The 26,626-nt window shown below is 46.3% G+C and overlaps 1 protein-coding gene and 1 pseudogene across 1 annotated transcript in view; one reads left to right on the forward strand and one right to left on the reverse strand.

The window, feature by feature from the left end:
- The window catches only part of PDHX (pyruvate dehydrogenase complex component X), a 47,583-nt gene that overhangs the window by 19,277 nt on the left and 1,680 nt on the right, over positions 1-26,626 (forward strand). The window contains exons 5-9 of the mRNA XM_021711475.1: positions 5,410-5,578; positions 7,608-7,755; positions 15,933-15,991; positions 19,546-19,704; positions 26,390-26,454. Coding sequence (XP_021567150.1) covers positions 5,410-5,578; positions 7,608-7,755; positions 15,933-15,991; positions 19,546-19,704; positions 26,390-26,454 — 600 coding nt within the window. The remainder of the gene's footprint in view (positions 1-5,409; positions 5,579-7,607; positions 7,756-15,932; positions 15,992-19,545; positions 19,705-26,389; positions 26,455-26,626) is intronic.
- On the reverse strand, positions 10,590-11,032 carry LOC110595487 (annotated as a pseudogene).

Consider the following 26,626-nt stretch of genomic DNA (forward strand, 5'->3'; position numbering starts at 1 on the left):
TCGGTGACTGTTTCACAGGTTACCACTTGTTCTAGATGTAAGATATGGAATTTTGATATTTGTGTCATGAATAAGTTCCTCAATGTGCAAAATTCCGTTATCAGTGAAACATCATTACAGTAAAACAATTGGTTCCGGTGCTTTACCGTTTAATAGGAAGTGATGTACTTTTCCCTTTATGTAAAAAAAAGGGGACTCGAGTTGCTGGTAAATGACCCACGAGGTGTCTCTGAGTGCAAAGGGTTAAGCAGTTTGCGTAGGAGTCGGGGGATGGTGGCATTTGTACGAGATTGTGTCACCTCTTAACTTGGTGAGAATGGACATCTTTATGATGGTGAGTCTTCCTGTTCAGCAGCACCGGTGTGTCTTTCCACTTTTGTGTCTTTCAAAGAAGACGGCCCCAGGTCTGTGAAAACTTGGTCTAGTGGAGTAGACAGAGATGAATCAAACAGCCTTATGAGCTAGTGTAAAAGCTCAGTAGTGATCTGATAGGTGCTACGTTTCCATGGGCAGTACAGCCAATACTTCAAAGGGAGTGGTGTTTGAAGGCAATGTGCTCATTCCATGTGCATCTAATATTGATAAGAAGTAATCAGTATTGACCAGAATTTGAATAAGTTGAGATAGAGCAATGGTCATGAGATTATTCTGGGCATTGCTGTGCTAGGTGACGTCCTGGGATGTTCCTGCCTCATGGCCTGAGTTGATGAGTGTGTGGCACTGTTACATACGTCTGTGATGTTTTTGTCACACGGCACGGGCTGGAATCTGCTGTCCTGAGTGCTGGCTGAAGGGCAGCATCCAGACCAGGGAGTTTTTAGTTAAAGAACTTAAAGTTTCACTTAGCCCTAAAACAATTAAAGTTAAGAATTCTGATAGTCAGTCAAACCTAGTTGTATTCCACATCAGTCCTTATCTAGTATCTACCATTGGTGTCGTAATTTGTTAATTCTGCCAGTCTGTGCTTTAGGAGAGCACTCCGTACAAATAGAGAAAAGCAAGTATTTTATAACAAGGTAAACTTGCCTTGATTGTATTTCTGAGGGATAATGGATTTTTTTTTTTTTTTTTTTTGAGACAGGTTCTTGCTGTGTTGCCTAGGCTGATCATGAGCTCCTGGGCTCAAGCTGTCCTCAACATTGGCTTCCCAAGCTGCTGGGGTGACAGCTGTGAGCCACTATGCCTGGTAGTAAACTAATGATTATTTAATTCATGAATCACTGAAGAATTGGTGAAATGTAAAATAACCATAGCTGCCCCTTAGAGGGATCCATTTTGCAAATTTGTGTAAGGCAAACGGAGCAGAAAGAGACTTGACAGGGAGGCAAATGCATGGGCTTATAAGGTCATCCAGTGGGGCTGTCACGAATACTTGCATGCAGGTGGAAGAAGAAAAGGGGGGATATCTGATACAATGTTGTGAGGCTGGAATCCAGAAGCCTCTGTGAAGATGGGATGTGGCGTGAGGGCTAGGGTGGCAACAGGTCACGGAGTATGGGACTCGGCCCGGGGTGATAGCACTTGACTCCAGAACTAGAGGTGAGGGCTTGGGAGTGTCCGTCTTGGTGGAATAAGCTTGTTTGAACTGTATTGCCAGACCACGTAGGTGTCGGGATCCGTGAGATAAGGACACGTCCCAGGAGTACTGGGGTTAGGGGTGGGCTTGGCGGAGGATGGGGCAGGTTCTGGACTGCAGTGGGCACAGACACTGCCCAGAGGGGACACTCTCGTGTGCAGGAGGCCTGGGAGTGGATGGAAAGCCAGGGAGGGTGGGTCTGAGAAGGCCCTGAAAGAGGCGACCAGCAAGGGTGGGGGCCACTCGGGCTGCGGCGGGGGATCGAGTGAGGCTGCGCCCTCCCTTTCTCCTCCTTCCATGTGTGCTTAGCTCACATGTGACCACTGACAGTGTTTTAAAGACCTGAGTTGACAGTGACTGATGCCACCAGTGTCTTCAGAAGCCACAGGGAGGCAGACGCCAAGGGCTCCCTTATGTGCTCTTCCGCGTTCCTCTCACTGCCCTATCCCCTGCCCTGCCCTTGTTGCTTGGCTATGCCAGAAAAGAATCAGCACTTGTTTTCCAAAATAAGAAAGAAGTCTGTGAGAAAAGCAGTTTTGTACAGCACATGTAGTGGAGGATTTTACTCGTGTATGCACTACTGAAACACCCATGTTTAGGTTAATGGTAGGGTGGGTTTTAGAACGAGATGGAGCCTGGCATCATGTACAGAATTGGTGTCATCTGATGTGGTTGAGACCTCGCAGGCTGTGACACGGCTGCCTCAGAAAACCTCGGTGCAGCCTGGTCGCACATGTGGCGGCGTCCTTCCTCCACGCCTCATCAACCGAGCACAGGGGGCAGAGGGACCCATCCAACTGCAGAGGACATGGCTCTGGTGTCGGCGAGGAAAATCAGAGGCATTGGCTGCCATTTTAGTTTTGCCTTAAAACAAGGCGTGTAGTACACACATGCAGGCTCCACCTGGCCAGTGAGTGATGTGAGCTGCTGTGAGAGGCAGGAGTCTGCCTGTGGCTGCCACGTGTTCAACCTGTCTGTGAATTAAGTCACAGTCTTAGTTTTTTTTTTTGAGTTGGAGTCTCACTCTGTCGCCCAGGCTGGAGTGCCATGGCACACTCACAGCCACTCTAGCCTTGACCTGCTGGGCTCCGGCAATCCTTCCACCTCAGCCTTCCAGGTAGCCGAAACTATAGGTACATGCTACCATGCCTGGCTAATTTTTTATTTATTGTAGACCCGGGGTCTTGCCAAGTTGCCCAGGCTGGTCTTGAACCTGCGGGCTCAGGCAGTCCACTCGCCTCGGCCTCCAAAAGTGCTGGGATGACAGGCTGAGCCACCGAGCCCGGCCTCAGTCCTCGTTCTTGTTAGTATTCTGTCACAGCATCGGAAGACTTGTGAGCTTGACAGGCCGGGATCGTGTGGGTTTTGGGGACATTTCTTTTCAGCAGTGACTGGTGTTACACCCACATGAGTTACCCCTGCAGGTCCCTGCCGAGAGGCCCTGCCTGACTGGACTCCCTCCGCGGCCTTGCCTTTCCACAGAGGAGGGAGGTGCTGGTTTTTCTCCTAGTTGTACCTTTTAATGCCCCCTCTTTGAATTGTATTCTGATTAACTATTGAATGTACAGAAACCATTAAAGTCATTGTTTGTCCGCACTACAAAAGCTGAAGTGTTGGCTGTTACTGAACAGTAGTTAGCATTGCTATCTCCTGAGGCCTATGGGTATGAAGTCAGCAGTCAGGGTTTTCTGGGAACCTTGGCCGGAATCAGCTTCCTGCTTGCTTCCTTATGATGAGTGGCTCCTGTTGCTTTTATTCCTCACTAAGTGCCTTTTTACCCGAGAGTCCAAATTACCTCAGGGACACAACTGAGCTCCTTTCTCAAAAGATAAGACAGTAAGAGTGAGAGAGCAACGTGTCTCTCTGGCCTCCCAGCCTCCTTGAAAAAAGCATATTTGGGCACTGACAACGTGGATTTTGCATCCCAGTGTGAAAGAGTGTCCTGCGTGGTGGAGTTTCTGTTGCTGCATAACGGGTCACAGCATACAAGCAGCCGAAAACAACTGTTTCTCTCCCAACAATTCAGTCAGTCAGCAGTCCCAGCACCATATGATCAGGGCTCAGCTCCTGAGCTCACGGGTCTGACCTCAGGCATGGGCCATGCCTGGGGTCTCACATGGAGCTCAACGTCCTCCCCAGGTGTTGGCAGAATTCAGTTCCATGGGGCTGTAGGACTGTGGACCCTGTGTCCTTGCGTGCTAGCCAGGAACCACTGACAGCTCCCTTGGGCCATCATGGGCTTTGCCATGTGTCCTCTGTGGGCAGCCCGCAATGGGCTGTGCTTCTCCAAGGCCAGCTATGGGATCTCTTTCCATTCAAATCTTTTCAGGAAGGCCCATTTTCTTTTAGGGGTTGCCTGCTGTGCCTGGGACCCCAGGATGAGTTGTCTTTTGGTTAAAGTCAACTGACTTGGACCTTTAGTTGTGTCTGTGAACTCCCGCCAGCTTTATCACGGAATATAGCTTAATCACGGGAGTGACTGCCATCTTGTTCCAGCCAACCACACTCAAGGTGGTTGATGACACAGGGTGGGTATAGCAGGCACAGGAATGCGGGGTCTTCCACCATGTTACCACAAGCCCGAGGTTTGTTTGGGGGGAGAGAATTGCCATCTCAGATATGCTCACCAGATGCTAGGTTTTTCTTCTCATCAACCTTCTGATAAGCAATACTAGAATAATAATTGTGCTTAAGAAATATTTCTTCTTTAGATGTGTGTCATCCTGAAGTTGTTTTTAGATTATGTAAACAGATTTTTTAATTGAAAAAAGTACTTTCTAGCTGGGCTCAGTGGCTCAGCCTGTAATTCCACGCTTTGGGAGGCCGAGGTGAGTGGATTGCCTGAACCCGTGGGTTTGAGACCCACCTGGGCAACTTGGCAAGACCTCATCTCTACAATAAATTAAAAAATCAGCCGGGCATGGTAGTGCACACCTGTAATTCAGGGTACTCAGAAGGCTGAGGCGGAAGGATCGCCGGAGCCCAGTGGATCGAGACAACAGTGGCCGGGAGCGGCCACTGCACTCCAGTCTGGGCGACAGAGTGAGACTCTAACTCAAAAAAAAAAAAAGAAAGAAGTACTTTCTAATTAATTGTTTGATATTAACATTTTCCGAAAATTATTTTTCTTAAGAAACTGTGTTGTCTTATATACCACTGTGACTTAGCATAGTGAATTGAAGGCTTGGCGTAGTTAGTAATCTAATTATATTCTTTTACAAAACAAAGATGCCTTTGTTTTACAGAGTAATACAAAGACAAGTCTGTAACTAAGCTAGTTAACTTTCACTCTAAATGGTGGTTGTGGGTTAGATTCATTCCCTTAGGTTGTACTGATAGCATATTGAGTGAAATTGAAAATGACTTTATTTCCTGGTCATAGACAAGCTGATTTGCACTAGAATAAACAATAAGTTAGTAAGTATCCTGACAAAAGCATAGGTGTAATAAGCTTGACACTTTCTGAATGCCATGTGAACATTAGTCCTTGAGTGTGGAGGATGAGGGTATGGTTTCACTAGTGAATTGTTCACCTACCAAAGGGCATCCACCCCACAGAAAAAAGACTCATTTCCTTTTCCACAATCACTTCCCGTAGCCAACTTTGATAAAGTTTTAATTATTAGGTTTTTGAAAATGAACACACATTATATATTGGACAAATGATAGGAATCAACAGACCAGGTAAGAGACAGGATTTAATTTTCTAGCTCAAGGAATTGGTTGGAAACATAGCCTGGCATCCATCTCTTCCCTCCATACCGTCCCGGCATTTCTGGAGGCTCTTCTCTTCCTAGCTGCTAACCATGGTTTTCTTCTTCCCCTGTCTCCAGGGATGCTCTCAGACTGGTCCAGCTGAAACAGACGGGCAAGATTCCAGAGTCCCGACCAACCCCTGCAGTCCCTGCCCCTGTTCCAGCCCCCCCGCAGGCCACAGTGGGGTTCGCTTATCCCCGGCCGATGACGCCCCCGTTGTCCACTCCTGGACAGCCCAAAGCCGTGGTAATGTCCTCTGAGTTGATTTTTACTTTACAGATTTAAGCAAGTGAGAAAATAGGAACAACTGCCACATGTTTTGTGAGCAGGTTTACTGATCTGTTCTAGCGTCATGCTAAAGAGATAACATGGTAAAGGAAGTGTGATCTAAGCAGTGGCGGAAGTGACACTCCATACAGACACAACTCCAAACAGACTTCCTAGCAGAAACCAGGTCTGTTTCTATACTGACTTCCAAATAGATCATTGAAAGTATGATCAACTTGAACTTGCCTCAAATTCCACAACTCCGCTAACATACGCGCAATCATGACACTCTTCGTGCTTCATTTTCTGAAGTGCGTCCCTGTCGAGGATACGGCCTGTTTGCTGACCACGTCACGTCACAGTGAAGCACCTTACAACCATGTGGCACTTCCCTCTCCTCCTGGAATGCATGCAGTAGGACCACCTCTGTATTTTCAAGTGACTCCATTCTGCCTCCGCCTCCCTTTCTGAGTGCCTTTCAGGCTATTTCTCAGAAGCAGCATGAGGTGCTCAAGTGTATTTAAAATTGAGCAATTAAAAAATGAAAAGAAGAAAAATAAATAAACATGCTATTTCTGATGGGAAAATGCATTTCAGCGTAACATTTGAAAAGCACTAGAACCACAGTCCTGAAGTGAGTGTTGTGAAATCCCAAGACAGAGTGAGGCTGAGGAGGGGCCCGGATGTAACTGAAGGGCCGTGGTGCTTCTATGAGTGGTTCGAGGAGCACACTGCAGTGGCCGCAGGGACATTGCCGGCAGGTCTTAGGATCTCATTCATGCTTTCTGTGAGGAGTCTAGGGAATAAGATGCTCGTGTGATTTTCCTTAATTGCACATCCAGACAGACATAATTTGGCAGACTGTCTGGCATCTTGGATGATCGTTTTCTGCCATGTGCTGTTTTTGTAAGAACTGCCTGCACAAAAGGTCTCCAACCTTTTCATTTTCCTTGTGATTTCTTTGATCCATGAGCTATTTATAAGTATGAATTTAACTTTGAAATATTTGAAGACAGTCCAGGTATCTTTCTTTTATCATCTCTAGCTTAACTCCATTGTGTTTAGAGAACACACTCTGTATGATTTTGGTCTTCCTAAATGTGTTGAGATCGATCTTATATTTGTAGTGTTGTCTGTCTTGGTGAGTGTTCCATGTGTCCTTGCAAAGGTGGTTCCACTTACAGCTTTTCAGCTCTATGATGTGAGAGTGACCCATGTTTGGTAGAAGCGGGGCGGCCCTCCCTTGCAGTGTGGGAGAGAGCTGCAACTCTCACTGTATCGGAGACTGACCGCTGGCGCTCTGCAGTGCACTGTGTCACTGGGCACTTTTGGAACCGTGGAGTAACAGAAGTGCTCTGAGCACTGTGACGGCAGGCTGGGCTAATCCAGGGTGCTTAGTAGGTTAGACGTACTGAATGCGTTTCGGCTAACAGTGTTTTCAACTTACAATGGATTGTCGAGACGATTGTAAATTGAGGCGCATCTGCAGTTGATTTGTTGATTTATTGCTGATTTGAGCTTTAATGTTATTTGTAACAAAAACTGCTTATGGGTGGTATGTATATGGCTCGCTGTCTGTGCATGTGCGCACATGCGTGTGTGTATAGTGTATATGTGGTATGTGTGTATGGTTTGTATTTGTGTGTGTACATATGTACATATGTATATGTACACATCCATAGGAGAATTATTCATTACTTAATGATTAATTTCCTTTTAATCATCTTAAGCATAGTGACATACGATGTCCCATCACAACTGAAACATGAATTTTGTTACTTTTTTCTATAGTTAGTTATATCCTATAAAGCTAAAACGCCTCAGTTTTTTTATATTCCCCTTATACTAAAAATTTTAATGGTGCTATTCTTGTATTAATCTTTAATTAATAAATTAGATCACTGAGAATGAATTTTATTTATGAAGGTTCTTTGTTTCTGGAGTTTTTTCCCCTCATTCTACTTATGGTTGAATGGGCAGATTGTGCCTTTTTTTTTTTTTTTTTTAGGGCACATTCACTGAAATCCCCGCTAGCAATATTCGAAGAGTCATTGCCAAGAGGTTAACTGAATCTAAGAGTACTGTACCTCACGCCTATGCCACCGCCGACTGTGACCTCGGAGCTGTCCTGAAAGTTAGGCAAGATCTGGTCAAAGGTCAGTAAAGGGAAGTGACTTAATACAGCGCACATGGGCCTTCACTTCCATGGATGCTCACGTTGTGAGCCTTCAATTTCAGCTGCCTAATGTACTTTCCCTCTACTCTGGTAATATTTTGTGCTCGAGAAAAGGAATTTAGTTCAGTTTTCTGTAAGAAATGTGTGGCTTTGTTGTGGTGAATGGATCGTAGACGTTTTCCCTTTTTTGCAAGTGAGGGGCTCTGCTCCACCTTGCTCTTGACCCCTCCTTCTGTCATGTTTGAATGACATCCCTTTGGCAGATGGTCCTGAGTCCTATTCTCTGCAAACACAGTTTGAGCATCCCCAACCGAAAATTCAAAATGCTCCCAGATTTGAAGCTTTTCTCATGACACTCGCAGGAAATTTTCATGAGAGCCTTTCAGATTTCGAATTTCGGGTTGGGAGGCTGGGGCTGCCAGATGTGATATTCCAAGTCTGAGCACATGGGCGATCCGAGGCACTTCTGTTCCCCTGCATTTTGGATAAGGGATACTCAGTCCTGTAGCACTGTGTTTGGGTTGGTTAATTGGTTGGTTGATTGGTTGGTTGGTTGAAAAGCAAAAGTAGTAGGCTTAATTTTTTGGTTTGCTTTAACTCTTACATATGTAAATTTTTTGTAAGAACATATGAACGTCTTGCTCAGCCTAGATGGTTATTTTTGCTTTAAATATTTTTTAGTATGGTATTTAAACAAAGCGATCCTTAACATTCTCACACATTTAAAATCCAAAACTTTTAAGAATGTTTTAAGTTATAAATATATCTTAGATAGCATTCTTTTTAATGCAAGTTGCAAGTTTTAATTTTATATGTCCAAAACGCATCTTCTAGTTATTACATTTGTAATGTCTCTCCCAAAAAACATATATAAGGTTGCTGAGAGACATACAGATTTTAGCATGAACTGATAGCTTTTTTCTTTTCCAATCTCTATGGTTTCTATATTACTTTCTTGCCTTATTGCACTAAGACCTCCAGTATAATGATGAATGTAAGTGGTAAAAACAGGCGTTGCTGTAGCCTTCATCTCGGGGGAGCATTTAGTCTTTAACACTGAGTGTAAGTTTTTTGTAGATTGCCTTCAGGTTGAGAGAATTTCCATCCCTGATTGCTGGGAGTTCTAAACATGAATGGGTGCAGAATTTGCCAAGCGCTTTTTGTGCGTCTCTTGACTTCTTTCCTTTTTCCGTCTGTTTCGGTGGTAAGTTACATCAGTTGATTTTCAAATGAGGAGTCAACTTTGCATTCCCCATATACCGAGGAAACCCATTTAATCACCTCTCATACTTTTAGGTTCCATTTCTGAGGTTCTGTTAGACTCTCTACATCTATGCCCATAGGAAATGCTAGCCTGTAGTTTGCTTTCCTTGTGTTTTTTTCCTGGTTTGTTACCAGATCGAGTGGAGTAGTTTGGGAAACATTTTCTCCTCTTTTATTTTCATTTATTTATTTTTGGACAGGGTCTCACTCTGTTGCCCAGGTTGGAGTACAGTGGCATGATCACAATGATCATGGCCACCGCAGCCTCACCTCCTGGGCCTGGGTGATCCTTCCGCCTCAGCCTCCCAAGTAGCTGGGACTACAGGTATGCACCACCACACCTAGCTAATTTTTTCTATGTATTATAGCGACAAGGCCTCGCCATGTTGCGTAGGCTGATCTCTAGCTCCTGGGCTGAGGCAACCCTCACTCCTCAGCCTCTCAAAGTGCTGGGATTACAGGTGTGAGCCACCCTGCCAGCTTGGCCTCCTCCTCCTTTATTTTCTAGAAGAGTTTGGCACAGTTGGTATTATTTCTCTTTTGATTGTTTGGTGGAATTCACCAGTGAGTTTCTTTGTGGGAAGCTTTTTAACTATGAATTTAATTGTTAAAATGGACACCAATGCTTGGGTAAGCATTGGTAGTTTGTGTCTTTCAAGGAATTTGTTTGTCTTTTAAATTTCCAAATTTATCGGCATTAAGTTGCTTGCAGTATTACCATATTATACTTGTGACATCTATGTAATCTGAAGTGATAATTCTATTTTTGATGTCATTACTTTGTATTTTCTTTTACTTTCTAGATTAGTCTGACTAAAGGTTTATCACTCTGATCTCTTCAAAGAACCAGCATGTGGTTTTATTATCTTTCTCTAGTATTTCTATGACATTGGTCTAATTACCTTCTGCACTTTATTATTTTGTTTTTTGCTTTTTTACTTTGGGTTTAATTTGCTCTTTTATTTCTGGTTTTTCAAGGTGAAAACCTGGATCATTTACATGAGACCTTACCCTGACATAAGCATATGATACTGAGTGCTCTTTTTTTTTGTTTTTTTTTGTTTTTTTTTTAGTTGGAGTCTCACTCTGTCACCCAGACTGGAGTGCAGTGGCCGCTCCTGGCCACTGCAACCTCGACCTGCTGGGCTCCGGTGATCCTTCCGCCTCCGCCTTCCAAGTAGCTGGAACCACAGGTGTACGCTACCATGCCTGGCTAATTTTTTTTTTATTTATTGTAGAGATGAGGTCTTGCCAAGTTGCCCAGGCGGGTCTCGAACCCATGGGCTTAGACAATCCACTCACCGCAGCCTCCCAAAGCATGGGATTACAGGCTGAGCCACCGAGCCCAGCTACTGAGTTCTCTTTAAGCACTGCCTATGTTTTGTTTTTTCTTTGTATTCAATTCAAAATGTTCTCCATCTTCCCTTGTGATTTCCTTGATCCATGGTAAGTGAGAATTTAATTTCCAAATACTTGAAGGCTATTCAGTTATCTTTCTTTTATGATTTTTTTTTTTTTGACTGAACAGGCAGGCGTGTCTGTTAGCAGCGACTACTTGAGTGGAATGAAGCAGGAGGAGTGGGGTGTCACTGATGCCGGGTCGACCGTGCTTTACAGGCCTGTAGGTGATGAAGAACTCGCCCAAGTAGTAACTGATCATCTCCGGCTTGGTCTCCACCTGGTGGAAGGTCTTACCATTGCACACGCCCACATGCTGCCCGCCATCTCAGGCACAATGATCATGTTGCACAGTGTGTCTTCACCACCTCTGACTTCTCCAAGGAGGGCGCCTCCTTCTTGGCCTTGCGCAACCCCTTAAGCAGCAAGTGCTGCTTCCGCCGCAGGCCTCAGTTCAGCCACCACCACCGTCGTGCGTGGTACAGCTGCATCAGCTGCTCATAGGACATGTCCAGCAGCTGGTCCAGGTCCACGCTGTGGTAGGTGACCTTGCAAAAGGTCCTCTTCTTCTTCTGCTCCACTTCTACCATCTTGCCGGCTCCTTGGAAAGGCTCTTTTATTAACTGTTTAGAGAAAATACTTTGTATGATTTCAGTCTTCTTAATTTGTTGAGATTTGTAATGTGTTCTGTCTTGGAGAATGTTCCTTTTGTGCTCAAAAAGAATGTATGTTCCACGTTTTTGCAGGGAGTGTTTTGTAAGTGTCAGCTAGGTCAAGATGGCTGATGGTGTTGTTCATATCCTGGAGAGGAGTGTCAAACTCCTGATTGTCGTTGTGCACTGTGTGTTTCTCCTTTCAGCGCTGTCCGTTCTGCTTCCTGTATTTCGAAGGTTGATTGTTAGGCACACATGCTGAGGAGTCCTCTGTTTTCTTGGTGGACAGGCCCGTCATCACATCCCATTTCCATCTGTTCTGGTGCTGCGCCTTGTCCTCAGCCTTTTTTATCGTATTGATTTAGCCACTTCAGATTTTTAAAAATTTGTTTTTATAGTACATCTTTCTACATCTTTTACTTTTGATGACCTATGTCTTTACTTAAACAGGCTTCTTGCAGACAGCATGTGGTCGGGTTTTGCTTTCTCTTCCAGTACTACAGTCTCTTAACTCAGGCGTTCTGACCATTCCTATTTAATGTTGTGGTTGGATTCAAAGCCACTGTTTTGTTCCTTCTGTTTTCCTTCTTCCATTTCTTCCATTTTTCTTCTTTCCTTATCTCTGTTTGGGTTATTTTGTCCTGAGGGAGTCTTAGCCAGAGCAATCAGGCTAAAGAAAGAAGAAAAACATATCCAGGTAGGAAACGAGGACATCAAACTATTGCTCTTGGCAGACGATGTGATTCTAAATCTAGAAAACCCTAAAGATTCCACCAGAAGACTCTTAGACCTGGTGAGTGATTTCGGTAAAGCCTCGGGAGTCCACAGTCAGTAGCGTTTCCACATTTTGCTCTGATTCCATTTTGCTTCTGTGTTCTCTCTCTCTGTGATGTTTTCCTTGGGGTTCACAAAGTAATTCCGTAATTGTCCACAGTCTACCTTCAACTTGGGTCACACCGCCTCGTGTTTAATGCGAGAACCTTTCCTCCCTTCCACAGTTTGTGTTGTGGCTTTCCTGTTTTACTTCTACATATGATGTAAGCCACAGAATACATGTTTAATGCTTTCTGCTAAGATGTTTAAAGTGAGAAAAGTGTCTCTTTATATTTATTTATAGTTTTTGTGTTTCTTTGTATGGAATCAAAGTGCTGTCTGCTGTCACACATCAATAAATTATTTTAGCTTTTGTCTGAAAAAGTCTATTTGTTCTTTTTCTTTTCTAAGAAAATGTTTTGGCCATTGCCTTACTAGACTCTGGTGTGGCCATGTGCTCTTTGAACTATGGCCATAACCATGTTTTCTAACTTTGGCCCCCTCCTCTCCCTTGGGGAGGTGAATCCCCCCCAATTTGCTTTCTAACTGTATTTTCCAATCTAAAAAAGCAGTGTTTAATTGTGGTTGAATATAGGTGACGTAAGTTTTTCCATGTTAACGATTTTTAAGTCTACAGTTAGATCTTCGGCACGAAGTGCATTCACATTGCGCAGCCGTGACCCATGCGCACCCACAGGGCTTTCGTGTCCTGTAACACTAAGCCTCTGTATTCACTCTCCCTCCCAGCCCCTGGCGACCACCATTTGCCTTGTGGCCTTGTGGCCTTGTAAATGTCGCGCGCGCACACACACCCCGTCCCTGGCAACTGCCGCTCTGCTTTGTATCCAAGTAAAATTGGCGTCTGCATCCCTCAGGTGGGTGGGATCAGAGAATGCTTGCTCTTTTGCCACTGGCTTCTTTCCCTTGGACGCTGTCTTCAGGTTCCTGCCTGTTTTCCTCCCTCCAAGGCTGGGCCATGCCCCACCATGTGGAGACCACATCTTCTCACCGTCTGTCCATGGGTAGATCTGTCGAGTTGTTTCACCTTTGGGCAGGCCGTACTGCCATGAACTGGACGTGCAGATGCCTCTTCGTGCCTTTGCCTGTGCGTGGGTCCTGTTCTCTGTACTGGCTCTGCCAGTTGGCCTTCCCACAGCCATACAAGGTTCGGGTTTCTCCCTAGCTTTGCCTGGGCTTGTTGTTTCTGTTCTTTTGATGGGAGTCCTCTTAATGGGTTCAGCATCTCCATTTTTAAAGGATATTTTTGCTAGGCATAGAATTTTGTGCTAATGAGACTTTTGCTCCAGAGCTTTCCATGGAGACGCTCCTCCATTCCTGTAACTTGCCAGGTATCTGCCACTTCCCGTGTGGCCTGACACTCCCGTGTGGCGTTCCACCCTCTCTGGCTGCCCTCAGGGTTTTCTGCATCAGTGGTTTGGCTTTACCTGCCCAGTTTCTCTTGCTGTTGTATTCCCAAATTTTGGTTTCTCCCAGCTTCACAGATCTGTGGCTTGTTGTCTTTCCTTGTTCTTTTAAATTACTTCTGCTGCACTGTCATCTCCTGGGCCTTCAACTATAAATGGGAGGCTTTCTAAACTATCTGGAGCTCATTGGGCTCTGCTCCTTTTGCTCATTCCTTTTTCCCTTGGGATTTCAGCTTGGACATCATGTTGGCCTGGCTTTGAATTCGCTGATTCTCCTCTCTGGACACTCATGTTTTTCATTTCTGAGCGTGGCTGCCCCCTGGATTTCTGTCTGGGCATTTCTGTGGTTTCCATCTCTCACTACACGTTCCCCGGCTCACATCGCGGCCTGTGCTCTGCCCTCCTCCTCCCGCGCTGGCTCCTCAGTGGCCGTCACCCTCTGGCGGTCAGCCGCCCATTGCTGTGTAGTCAGTCCCCAGTGGGCTCAAGAGCAGTGTGGGTCTTAGTTGATCCTGCCCTCTCCTCCCCTGCTGGTGCAGAGCAGCTTCTTTTGCATCCCCTACTTCTGAGTGAGAGCAGGACTGGAATGAGTCGGTTTATATGCAGACTCCAGAATTTCCTAGAACGATGCTAGGCAGCCTTTAAAGCTTCCGGAACCAAATGGAAAGTGACAGATGTCTAAGAAGTCAGCCCAGGAAGTGCCTCTCTGGTTCTTGGGTCACGCTGGCTCCTTCGTGATGTAGAGGTTGGCGTGGGAATGGTTTTCCATTGTCTTACTCTCACGAGGCAGGAAACAGTGATGGGTCCATGGAGATATGGATGAATGTAGAGTCTCGCATGGTCCAGCTTGGTTGCTCCTTGTAATTCAGAGTCTCCACATGAGTCTTGAGAGAGCCACGTTGTCTGTCTTCCCCCTCCTTCATGTATGAGGTTATGGTATATAACACGCCCAAGTATGTTCCACACTTTGCATTTGTGACTTGACAACATGCAGATGAGACTATTTGATATTCCCTTACAAACTATCCTCCTCAGTAAATGTCATCACATATCCTTTTAGTGTGCTTGAAAATGTCCATCATAAAGAGTTAAAAATAAAGGAATATGAAAAGAAATCTGCTTTACACATACTGTTGGCGTGTGAGTAGAAACGTCACAAGAGAAGTTGGATATACAGGTCTGATGCTTTGACTACACCAGGCTGAGAGGTAAAGCTCTCAGGAGGAGTCGTTATACTCCTCAGAGCCAAATCCAGGAGCTGAAAGTTTCTGCCTGGGAGCTGCTAGTGTGGAAGACAGGGCCAAGTGTCTCGCTCTAGAATGCTCCTGAGTGAGACCGTGACTTGGGAGGCAGGTCTGGGATCGTTGGCTGGCCGGTGCTTGGGAAATCTCCACCATGGGGATCTGTGGACGGCAGACAGCGTGAGGAGGGCTCTGAGGGCCACGGGAGGTGAGCAGAGGAAGCTCACGGAATAGCACGCCCACACACTTGAGTTCTTGCCACCAGTGTTTTGTGTCGGTTGCCATTACAAGTCTCCAAGCACTGGAAATCCACTTATATTTCTGCTCCTCGAGGGGCTTTGAGCAGACAAACAGGAATGTTTCCATGTCACGGTGTCTGGTGCTGCCCAGCTGACTGTGGCCGTGGCAGTTTGACAGGATCCAGGTCTGTGGTCGCTGGTCTCATCTCGTCCTGGAGTTCCCAGCGTGCCTTTGGACTGAGCTGTCACATTAAGTCCCGTGATGCTTCAGTCACAGCATATGTGCTTCCTTCTGCATGCCTCTGACTGGATCCTCGCCGGAAAACCTTTTTCTAGAAGCTCTCGCCAAAAGAAGTGTGATTTCCATTTTCCATCACTTTCATACCACTGGCAAAAGCAGAGGTATAAATCAGATGATTTCGTGATGACCAGCTCTGTGGGGAGCAGGGGGACCCCAGCTTTATCTTCAACTCATTACGTGTGCTGAAAGGAAGTTGACCCAAGCGTATTTGTCGGAAAACCAGACGGGGACGGCACGTCACTCGTCGCTCTGGGACCTGTGCGGCACTGCTGCGTCCTAGGGGCTTGGCATCTCCGGTTTGTTAAGTTAAAAAGCAGCTCTCGTTCAGTACCATGGTCTGCAGGTTTTTCTACATACACCCCCGTAGTAAAAATAAATTTGTGCACAGTCCCCCCATGTATACATACAATTGCTTGTGTAGAGTGCCTCCATGCACCCCTGCACTGTTGTAATCGGGTTATTATAAAACATGCAGGGAACAAGGGCATTTCCTTTAAGCTTTGGCGGCACACACCAGAGACCACTTGTGTTTCTGGAGACGTGGGGGTTGGGTCTCCTCTTTCTGGTGCTTGTGATGTTTCCTTCAGGTTCTCGTGTGTGTTATCTGAGCAGTTTTAAAAAATTCTGAGGCCCAAAAGGAAACTACATTCAGGACTAATATTAAGCATCCAGGAGTGCATAAATGCAGGCTCTGATAATCACGGGAACCACCTTGAACGAGCGAGTACAGTCCTGGTCACTGCTGACGCACGAGTCTGACATCACAGTGCTCAGGGTTAAAGTTGTGTCAGAATACTGACCCTGCTGTGTTTCTGTGTCTTTCAGATGACATTAAAGTGTCAGTAAATGATTTCATCATCAAGGCAGCAGCTGTTACTCTTAAAGTAAGTAGCAAAACTTCAGGTAATTTCGGCTTCTCAAGTAGTTTCATATCTTGGAATGTCTATAATGATAAATAGAATGCTTGCTTTTAAGTCACAAAAATGTTATAATTTTGTCAGTAAAAATATCCTGTCAGTCACCCTCACTTTCTTGTTTCACACATGAAGACACCGTGACTCTAAAGGGCTCCCCATGAACTGGCACAGAGCAGGCGCCGTTTCTCCACCAACGCTGACTGATGCCGTCTTCACTAAGGCCAGTCTCGGCTGAGAGAGGCAGCAGCCAGCGGAGGCCCAGGGATTTCTGCTCTCACTCCAGCTGGGGAGACACAGGCACGTCAGGTGTGAAAGAGCAGAGGAGAAAGGCGCCAGGGCCAGAGTGAGCGGGGCCTTTTCCAGACGTGAGACCAGTGAAGTTCCTGACCAGGTGGGATGGAAAGCAGCCGGAGGAAAGAGAGGCGAGCCCAAAGTTCCATACAGGGACTGCAGGCAACCCGCTGCCAGGGGGCTCATCAGAGTCATGGCCCTGAGGGTGGAGCTCCTCGAGAGAGGAGTTAGGAAGAAGGAAGAGGGTGGGAGATGAAGTTTAAAAAGGAGGAGGAGCTGGGAGGTCAGCACACAGGAGGCCTGGGGAGGAGGATAAGGGGGCCAGAGCAGAGGAGGCCTTGGGGAGGAAGAGACAGGACGTCAGAGCACAGAAGGCTTCAGAGAGGAGGAAAGGGAGGCCAGAGCACCGGAGGCCTCGGGGGGAGGATGGAAAGGAAGAGCTGAAGGCTGAGGAATCACCTCTGTGGGGTTTTGAGCCAAGGGCTCAGGTGACATGACTTGGACTTGATGGGAGGGACTGCTGGGGTGCTGAGTGAGGTAGTGGGGCCTGCCATGGGACTGTGGAGGGTGACAGTGGCCCTGCCGGCAGTGGCGGGAAGCTGGGTCGAGTGGAGAGTTGGTCGTGTGTCTGAGCAGAACCGGCAGGTGTGCTGACACTGGGGTGTGGGGGGGGAGGCTCCAGGTTGGGGGTGCTCCATGGACCAAACCGGGGAGGGACAGGAGTGGCCTGCGGCATGAGTGTCATTCACTGCTGGCCACAGGAAGCCCCAGGAGCCTGGAGGTGCCCAGTGAAGTGGCAGGAAGGCAGGGGCACGAGCTTTTGGCCGTGGGGGTATCCCTGGAGCTAAGTCTGGAGCCCCCATCCCCTGCCCTCTGCCATGAACTGCTTTTGGAATTGCTGCCATTAGCAGCAGTGCGTGTGAAGCATGTCCACCATGACTGTTTCTGTTTCTGTTTCTTGAAAAATCACTGTTACAGAGCTTGGAAGCTATGCCTTCTCAGCATGTCTGGCTGTTTATAAGACTTTCCCTTTGACCAAATATTTTGGATTATATTAATGGTTTTCTAATTGTGTATCATCTTTGTACTCCTTAAATGAGTTGCTAGTGGCCCTCAGCAGTTAATATTATTGTGTATTATTTTTGTTTTGTGTCTGGAGCCATAAGTAGTTAGAATGTAAGTTTTGTGCTAGCTTTATCAGACCTTTTAAAAAATATTATTGACTTCACTAAAGGAATTCACATTTCTGTTTCTCTGTGTTCACTTCAATACTAAAGGATTTTTATTTCCTGTAACTTTATAGACTTCACTGGTAAAAATACCTGAATCTATTTCTACTTCGAGGAGGGGATCTTGGCAGCTTTCCTATTATTCCCCCCATAATTACGAATATGTTTAATTTTTAGCTTTTTCTTGGATCAATTTGGAAGGTAACATTTTCCCAGAAAACCACTTTTAATCTGATTCCAAAACACGTGCACCAAGAGTTCTTTGAGTTTGTTTCTTTGACAGTTTCAACATCTTCAGGGCTGGGGCCCACTCGGCCTTGCTTCTGGGGTCGCGGACCTGGGTTCTCAGCCCACGCTGCTTGGGTGTGTGTTTCCTTTCTTTTTTCCTTAGGTTTGTTTTGGCTAGAAATATGTGATTAAAAGACCTGAATGTGTAATTCATGTCTCTCTTTTTTAATCAATGAGGCTTGAGATTATGGGTTTTCCTGTGAACACACCTTAGATCATCTCCTGTAGGGCTTATTATGTAGCTTTGTACTTAAATTTACTTGCCAGGTAGTCTGTATTCATGATGTTTACGGTTTTTTGTTTCTCTCTTTATTATTCTATTTTATTTCTTTTTTAGATTCGGGGGTGCACATGCATGCTCATTACACGAACATGTTGTATAGTGGTGAGGATTGCTTCTCAGGTGATCCATTCCCCTGATGTGAGCATCGTGCCCCGTATGTAGTTTCTGACCCTAACCCCTCCTTCCCCCTTCTCTCTTACTTTAGTGTTGTCTATGAATAATTCTTTTTTTTTTTTTAGTTTAGATTGTTGTTAGGAATCTCACTCTGTTTCCCAGACTGGAGTACAGTGGCACACTCATGGCCACCGCAGCCTGACCCTGCTGGGCTCAGGTGATCCTTCCACCTCAGCCTTCCAAGAAGCTGGAACCACAGGTGCAGGCCACCATGCATGGCTAATTTTTTGATTTATTGTAGAGATGAGGTCTTACCAAGTTTCCCAAGCTGGTCTCGAACCCCTGGACTCAGGCAATCCTCTCACCTCGGCATTCCAAAGTGCTAGGATGACAGATGTGAGCCTCTGTGCCTGACAAATTTTAAATTGTCTGAGGAATTGAGACTTTATTGTTTACTCTTTTGACATACTGACATTGCTGAATGAATGGAGCAGCTGAGCCTTGAATGATGGGAAAATGGAAAGAGCAGTTGAAAGTGGTGGGAAGGTCTCTTTGGAGGGGAAGTGGGTGTGGCAAGGAGAGGCCAGAGCTTCGAAAAATCCCTCCAGGGGTGCAGTCATACGACATGGGATGGGTGGGTGGTGAGGACTCAAGCTTGTGCCTGCTGTCGTGGCTTGCTGGGACCTGGGTCACTCTAGAACACAAAGAGCTTTAGAAAGAGAAATTAGTTTCTACTTTCTAGTTTTTGACACTCTTTTCCCCTGTGGCTTTTGGCAACCTTATCAATACATGCTGTTTCCAGGTACTTGGTCATTTCACCCGAAGTGTTCATCCTCGGTGCAACACTGAGTATGTCAAGTGTGTGTGTGTTCACGTGTGGTGTGTGGTGTTCAGAAGGTGGTGTGCTGGTTGTTCTTCCCAGACAAGTGTCAAGTGTGTGTGTGTTCACGTGTGGTGTGTGGTGTTTGTGGAGCCTGCGAGATCCCTTACGTGGGGAGTTCCCCTTGAGGCTGATGGTGTGAATCCTAGCAACAGGCTAGACAGCTGGACTTCCTTCCTCCGAAGGGATGATGAGGTGAAAACAAATCTGTCCTCTGGACTTCCTGAAGCTGCTTCAGGAGGTGGTGTGCTGGTTGTTCTTCCCAGACACTGAAGACAGATGGCACAGAAATCACATCACTTTTTTAAACCAAATATCTGTGTATTTTCTTGTGTCTAGCTGTATTCCCTGTGGACAGTGCATAATAATCGTGATTGTTGTTCTGTACCACCTTAGTCTACAGCTGCTTTGCTAGTGACATGTTTTCTGTTCCCAGCAAATGCCAGGTGTCAACGTCAGCTGGGATGGAGACGGCCCCAGGCCCCTGCCCTTCATCGACATTTCAGTGGCTGTGGCCACAGATAAAGGCCTGATCACACCAATCATAAAAGATGCGGCCGCCAAGGGGCTGCAGGAAATCTCGGACTCTGTGAAGGTATGTCCTAGGCAGTACTGCACTTACAGGTTGCTGGAAATACTTCCAGGTGATGACTTTCTGGTAGGGTCTTGACAGGAGCTGGTCACATCGGGTTTTTTGGTGGACAGAGTGTTATTTCAAGTGATTATTAGCTGTATGTAGGTTTTAAAGTTTTTATACAGGTATGACCCATTCTAAGAAAAGGTAATGTTCAAAAATTCAGAAATAGCATATAGGTAATGAGGGAGCAGTTTTACTCAGGTTAACGACAAGCTTTATTTTCCGCAGCCCAAAATTCCACCCTAAACATGCTATTTCAGAGAGGTTGCAGAGTTGAAATAAGGTGAAACTGTTTCTATGAAAGCAGCAATGCATAAATCTCAGTGTTACGCATTTCATTCTTAAAGAAAGTGCATTTCATTCATGTCCTCCCTAAAACTGAGAACATTAAAAGTACTTAGCATTCCAGAGGCAAAGGTACTGTGTTTTTTCTGGGTTTCTTGAAAAGCAGTTTTCATAGCTTCTGTATGGAGGAATCTAATTTAACCAAAAAAGTACATTGCGTGGCAGAAGCCCAGGGGAGTGGTCAGCTCCACAGCCTGGGAGCTTCCAGGAGTCGTTTTGGCGGAAATAACCCAGGTTTTGAGGGCTTACATTGAGGATTTCAAATTGGTTTGGGTGAGTGATTCTTTTCTACTTACTGAGGGAACAAGTTGCAAAGGAGGTTAAAAGGAGAAGGCAGGGCTTCTTAGGGCACTTTCGTGTGTGACTGTGTGGACCTGAATGAATGCCGGTTAGTCTGGCTTCAGCCACTACCTTGAAATGTTGAGCTAACTTAGACTTCTAGAATTAGAGGTCATCAAAAGTCCAGGGATTTCCGCAGCGGCAAAGTGTGCACATTTGTAAATATATCTCAGTGACTTGTAAAAGCCCAGTGAGATCAACTGTTGGATCAACCTTAAAGTATGAGATGCTGTCAGTATAGTCGTTCTGGGACTTAACAAGCGAGCTAGAGTATCCTTCTTTTGATGGCCATCGTTTTGAGTCAGCTGTTCAGGAGAGCCTTCAACTCTGCACTTCGCCATCTGTCCCTACGTGGACTGGTTCCCCAGGTGCCATGTCGGTCTCCTCCGATCCCACTTCCCTGCCACAGAGAGCTAGGAGGATGCCAGTGCAATCTCGGGTGGTCAGTAGCCCTGGAGAGGCCAAGGTGGCCCTGTGTGTGTCCTGTTCCTCCCAGTGGGTTCCCCAGGGGGCGGGGCCCGGCTGCTCTCCCAGCCTGCTGTCTGTGACCAGCACACCTCCTTGTTCTCAGGACGCCAGGCACGGGCTGAGCGCATCTTTCCATCCTAGTCGCCACACTGGGAACCTGAACTCCCATGAGGCTGTGGGACTGAGCTACAGCCTCTCTGAGTTTTCAGGGGGGGCGGTGAAGAGGAACAGAGGCTGTGGGAGTGGGGTTGCAGGCAGATCCTGTGCCTCCTGAGCTCCGCGCGCTGTCCCCTCCCTTGTCCTGCTTCCTTTTCTCCTGCCCTGTCTTCCTCTTCCTGCCACACTTGGCCATTTTCTCCTTCACACTCTCCAGAAGGGAGGAGTGGGCTTGGTCCACCAAGTACTCCCCTGTAGGCAGGACTCTTGCTGGACAGGTCTTTCATCCAGGCCGGTGGTCACTGGGTGCATATGTGACAACCTCTGTGAATGTAACCGCTTTGGTCTGTTCGGGAAGAACAGGGGTCTGAGGGCCACAGAGGACCCTCATAAGAAGCAGGCACCTCGCATGGCCTGTCCAGTGTGACCAAGCTCTCTTTAAGGGCACAGGTATGCATGTGTGTGTGTGTGAGGGAGGGAGAGAGCTGAACGCCTGCAAAATGAGTTTCTTGCTGAAGTGGTGTGGAAGATGTGTGATGATTTTAAAACTTGAATCTTGGGTGGTGATGTTTAGACTGACTTAAAAACAAGGCATTCAGATGGTCTGCCAGGATGGTTGCATTGCCTGCGTGGACAGGCAGGTGTTAAGCATTTTTATGCACCAACTGGGAACTCAGGGAGGGGATATCTCCTTCATGTCCATGGCAGGTTTTGACTTAGTTCCAAATTAAGCAAAATTATGTCGAACTGTGTTCTGCCTGGCAGTCCAGGTGCAGGTGTGGGTCTTCTTTGGTGATGAACGCATTTGCTCTCCTGTGCTTCAAAGTCCTTGTGTTGGACCCTGTCCTCCAAGAAGGGTAGACAGTAGAGTCCCATTTACAGAAGAGTGCTGTTTTTATACTGTTTGAATCTGTTCAGTATATCTGTGTCAAGCTTTGTGCTGCAGCTGATTAAAAAGTGTAACGTTTATCTGTTTGAAGAGGAAATGCAGAATGATTTTAATTCCAGGCATAACATCTGCTCCAGGCCCAGTAGGATAATGTGGCAGATTCACATAGGAATGTCATATTTGAGTCCTCGTGTCAACAACTCTGGGAAGTAGCTGTCAGTTCATGGCCTTGGCGGCCATAGTAGTGGAACTGGCCTACTCTGACCAGCTGCTGTTGTAAGTCTTTTGCATATGTTAACTTTTTAAATCCTCTTTAAAACTGCCCTACCGAGTACAAGATCCTACTTTGATCCGGTTGATGGAGAAACTGATAGGGAAGATGAGATGAAGGCCCTAGACCTACTGAGTGGTGTCGTTTGTGTTTGAACCCAGAAGTGAGGCTGTCGACTAGGCCTGGCCCACACTCTGAACTTTGGGGCTCTCACCAGTGATAGAACCATTGGTGACTCAATGGTCAGTTCAGCATCCATCTAGAAGCAGGTTCCTCTCAAAAAGGTGTTTGAAAAGCAGCTCGTGGTCTTTGAAAACATGTCAAGAGTAGCAAAAGACGCAGGAGTTCCACCAGGTTCACTGCGGCCAGCAGACTCGCCAGGTGGAGGAGAGGGCGTGAGGGTGTTGGTGCTCCATGCCTGAGAGACCACCCTTCCAATTCAGGAGCTGAGATACAGTATCAGCTCCCCCTTCCCCAGGGTTTTACTTACCATGGCTTCCATTACCTGTGCTCCGCCGTGGGCTGAAAATAGTTGAGGATGGTCCAGGGCGTTTTGAGAGCGAGAGACCATATTCGTGTGATTGGTATCCTGTTATAGTTATCTATTTTACTGTAGTTATTGTTGCGGATCTCTTTCTGTGCCTAGTTCATACATAAATCCTTGTCATAGGGTCAGACAGTACAGGCCTGCGTCACCTAATGCCAGAGATCCACTCTGAGGAAGGCAGCATTGGGTGTCTTTGTCGCTGTGGGAGCGTCACCCCATGCTTCCACACACCTAAATAGCATGGCGGCCCCCCCCACAAAGCAGCAGGCTCCTGTGCCCAGCACCCTCGGGCATGGCCTTCTCAGCTCGCCACCACCTTGGGGGACTCCATCACATTTGCAGTTGTCTCTGGCCAAGCGTCCTTGCATGGCTCAGAACCATGCCCATCAAGTTGGGTCCTGGTCTCCGTTGCAGGCACCCACGGCAGGGCCCTGCAGATGAGGGGATGAGGTATGTGACCAGGTGAAGAGAGCTGAGGAGGGATACACCCGTGGAGTTGGGAGTAAAGCTCTGGCAGGGCTGTGAGGAGTGGCTTTAGCAGACAGGCGGGTGGGACGGTTGCAGACTGTGAGCAGGCAGGGCTCCCGGGGCTCCCGGCCACAGGCCTCCCAGGACACACTTCCCGCCTCACTGCCTTCTCATTCCAGTTGCAGCTTCCCAGACCTTCTGGCTCCAACCGTGAAGATGCTTCTGGTGCTTGGCCCCATCACGCTGTTGTCTTTGTGCATTTTCTACTCTTTGACACGGCCTCGCTTCTTGCTTGTTGGCCTTTACTGTGTCTCTGCAGTCTAATGCCAGCTGTCTGATGTGGTTTACCTGATCGTGGAAGAGTGCTTCGAATTTATCAGTCATTCAGTGAATTTGTGTTTTTTTTAATTTTCTGTAACAATGGTTTAGTGGAATTAGTTTTTCAAGGGTTTCTGGTTCTCTGCACATTTGCCCATGAACCCCCTGTTAAGAATACCCATACTAGCTGGGTTTGGTGGCTCAGCCTGTAATCCCGTGCCTTTGGGAGGCTGAGGTCAGTGGATTGCCTGAGCCCACGGGTTCGAGACCGGCCTGGGCAGCAAGACCTCATCTCTACAATAAATCAAAAAAAAAATCAGCCAAGTGTGGTAGCGCATGCCTGTAATTCCGGCTACTTGGAAGGCTGAGGTGGAAGGATCGCTGGAGCCCAGCAGGTCGAGGCTGCGGTGGCCGGGAGCGGCCACTGCACTCCAGTCTGGGTGACAGAGTGAGACTCCAACTCAAAACAAAAAAAAGAATACCCATACCACGTAATCACCCCTCAACCCACAGGAACCCAGCAATGTTAGTGTGTGAGGTTCACGCATGCCCTGCCACGCTGGTGTCAGTCCTCCCCAAAGGAAGTAATGAGGTCACGAGTGTTGCAGCCCATGCTCTCCTTAATGCCTCGTTCCTTACAGCAGTATGAAAAGGCAGAGGCAATGTTACCACACGGGCACCCATCAATTTTTTTTTAAATGAATTAGCAAAGCAATGTAATGTATTGTAGAGACATTTGCTAGTCGCTTTGTATTACATCTTTCCAGCTGGACGCTTCAGGTATCATGCGCTTCGATTTCAGGTTCACACTGCCAGGAGATCCCAGTGAGAATTACACGTTTTCAGTACCAGCGGGCCTCCTCAGATTGGACTCCAGACTCTCTCAAGAGTTCATGGACAGGATGTGCCGCTGCTCTGATTAGGGCGGTGTGGTGTGTGTGCTTGCAGCGGGTTCTCGGATTTTGTTTTCATTGTTGTAGCCTGGTAATTCATCAGGATGTCTTGAGATGTCTGCTGTTCGGGGTGCATATGATTCGTGTCTGTTCATATCACATGCGCACTTCAATCGCTGAAAGCGGGAAAGAGGCACTGCTATTTTGTCTCTCTCTAGAGAGTTCAAGGACTGTGCAAGTCAAGATCACCTTCTTTTCACTGTGATCCAAAGATTTTCAGTAGCTGCGTCCAACTCCTGAGTCTGAAATCACTTCAGTTGCCAATGAGTCATGATGATGTGTTGAGGTCATCCCTAGAGTTTTTTGTTTTTTTGAGAAAGCAGGATTTATTGAGAGGGCAGAAAACCTCCCACAGTGGGAGGGGACCCAAAGGGGCTGCCCGATTCCTGGAGTTTTGAGATTTTAAAATAACGCTTGAGTTTTCAAAAATTAAATTATCTCTGGTTTAAAATTAAGTACTTATCAACTGTGATTGTAACCGTGCCTATGTTAGCTATGTGATACAAAATATTAACTATGCCCCAGATTTACTTTATCTACCCAAATGACAGTAGCTTCATTTTCCTCTATAAATTAATTCCTCTCATAAAATAATTCACAATTACTTCTTTCACATAAGATAACTCTGTTTCCTTGCTTTTGAAGCATTGGAAAATAAAAGGACAGAAGGGTGTTTAATCCCAAGTGCAAGTGAGGAAACGTTCACTACCTTTTGTTTTTAATCAACCTGACATTGAACACCACCTCTGCCTTTCCCCGTGTCATCTGTCTCAGCTCTGTAGGTTTCCAGAGATTGGTATTGTTAAGAGTGAAATGATACTAGTACATTCTTAGATTCCTTGTGGAAGTGTATCAAACATGGATTAGCTCATTCAGGAAATGTTTTAGTCAGGTCTACTCCCCAGAACACTCTTAATTCCACTTCTGGACATTGAGATAATTCAGAAGAAATCACTGATTAAACTAACATTGAGAAAACGACTAAGTAAATTATAGCCTATGCACTCTTTGAAATGGTAAGTAGATATTTTAAAAATGACTTATAAACACTAACAACACAGAAGACACATAAACCATTGAGAAGTGAATTATACAGTTCCACTCTATTGCCCAGGCTGGAGTGCAGTGGCATGCTCACAGCCACCACAGCCTTGACCTGCTGGGCTCAGGCAATCCTTCCACCTCAGACTGCCAAGTAGCTGGAGCCACAGGTGTTTGCTGCCACGCCCGGCTAATTTTTTTTATTTATTGTAGAGATAAGGTCTCACCATGTTGTTCAGGCTGGTCTCAAACTCCTGAGCTCAGGCAGTCTTCTCGCCTCAGCCTCCCAAAGTGCTGGGATGACAGGTGTGAGCCACTATGCCCGGCCTACAGTTCCACTGTTTGCCATTGCCTGAGGCTGTATGTACATGTGTGTGTTGTGGATAAAGGTAAAGCCAGCTGTGAGGTGTGAGACTGGCCTATGGTTGTGGGGTTGGGCACATACCTTGGGTTACGTTGGATAATTTGTTTAAAAGCCACTAGACTGATAAGAATAGCTTCTCGTATTTTATCTTACAAGAAAAAATTGTGACGGTGAAATAGGAAGTTGCATTGTGTGTACAGAAGATGCTGAAGCATTGTGCACTGTGGGGGTGCGCTGGGTAATTCTGAATTTGAAAAGTGTTTGAAGGAGGTGACTTTTCTGGAGTCAGGATTAACATCTGTAGCTTCTTTGATTATCTGTGTTCTTCTTTGTTCTTACAGTTTTATTAGAGAAGATATGTTTATGTGTAACTCTAAGTCAAATCAAGACACACCACACATGGGAATATGTGTGTACAGACGTCTCAGGTGAGAAGGTGACTGCAACACTGCCGGTTGTCATGCTGTATTTGTGTCTTGCTCAGGCTCTGTCAAAGAAAGCAAGAGATGGAAAGCTGTTACCTGAAGAATACCAAGGAGGATCTTTTAGGTAAAATTTAAACTCTTAACTTATGAGTAGCCTGAAACAGAGACAAGACTTGGTCCAGGTCTACCTGTCTGATTTATTTACCTAAAATATCTTTTAAGTTTAAAGGAAAGGTCACACATTTTACTGACACAACAGAACACGTGAAAATATGACTCTGGCTAGCCAGGCTTTC

The sequence above is a fragment of the Carlito syrichta genome, unplaced genomic scaffold (assembly GCF_000164805.1).
Source record: "Carlito syrichta isolate Samal-C Ts95f unplaced genomic scaffold, Tarsius_syrichta-2.0.1 Scaffold84601, whole genome shotgun sequence".
NCBI classification, from domain to species: Eukaryota; Metazoa; Chordata; class Mammalia; order Primates; family Tarsiidae; genus Carlito; species Carlito syrichta.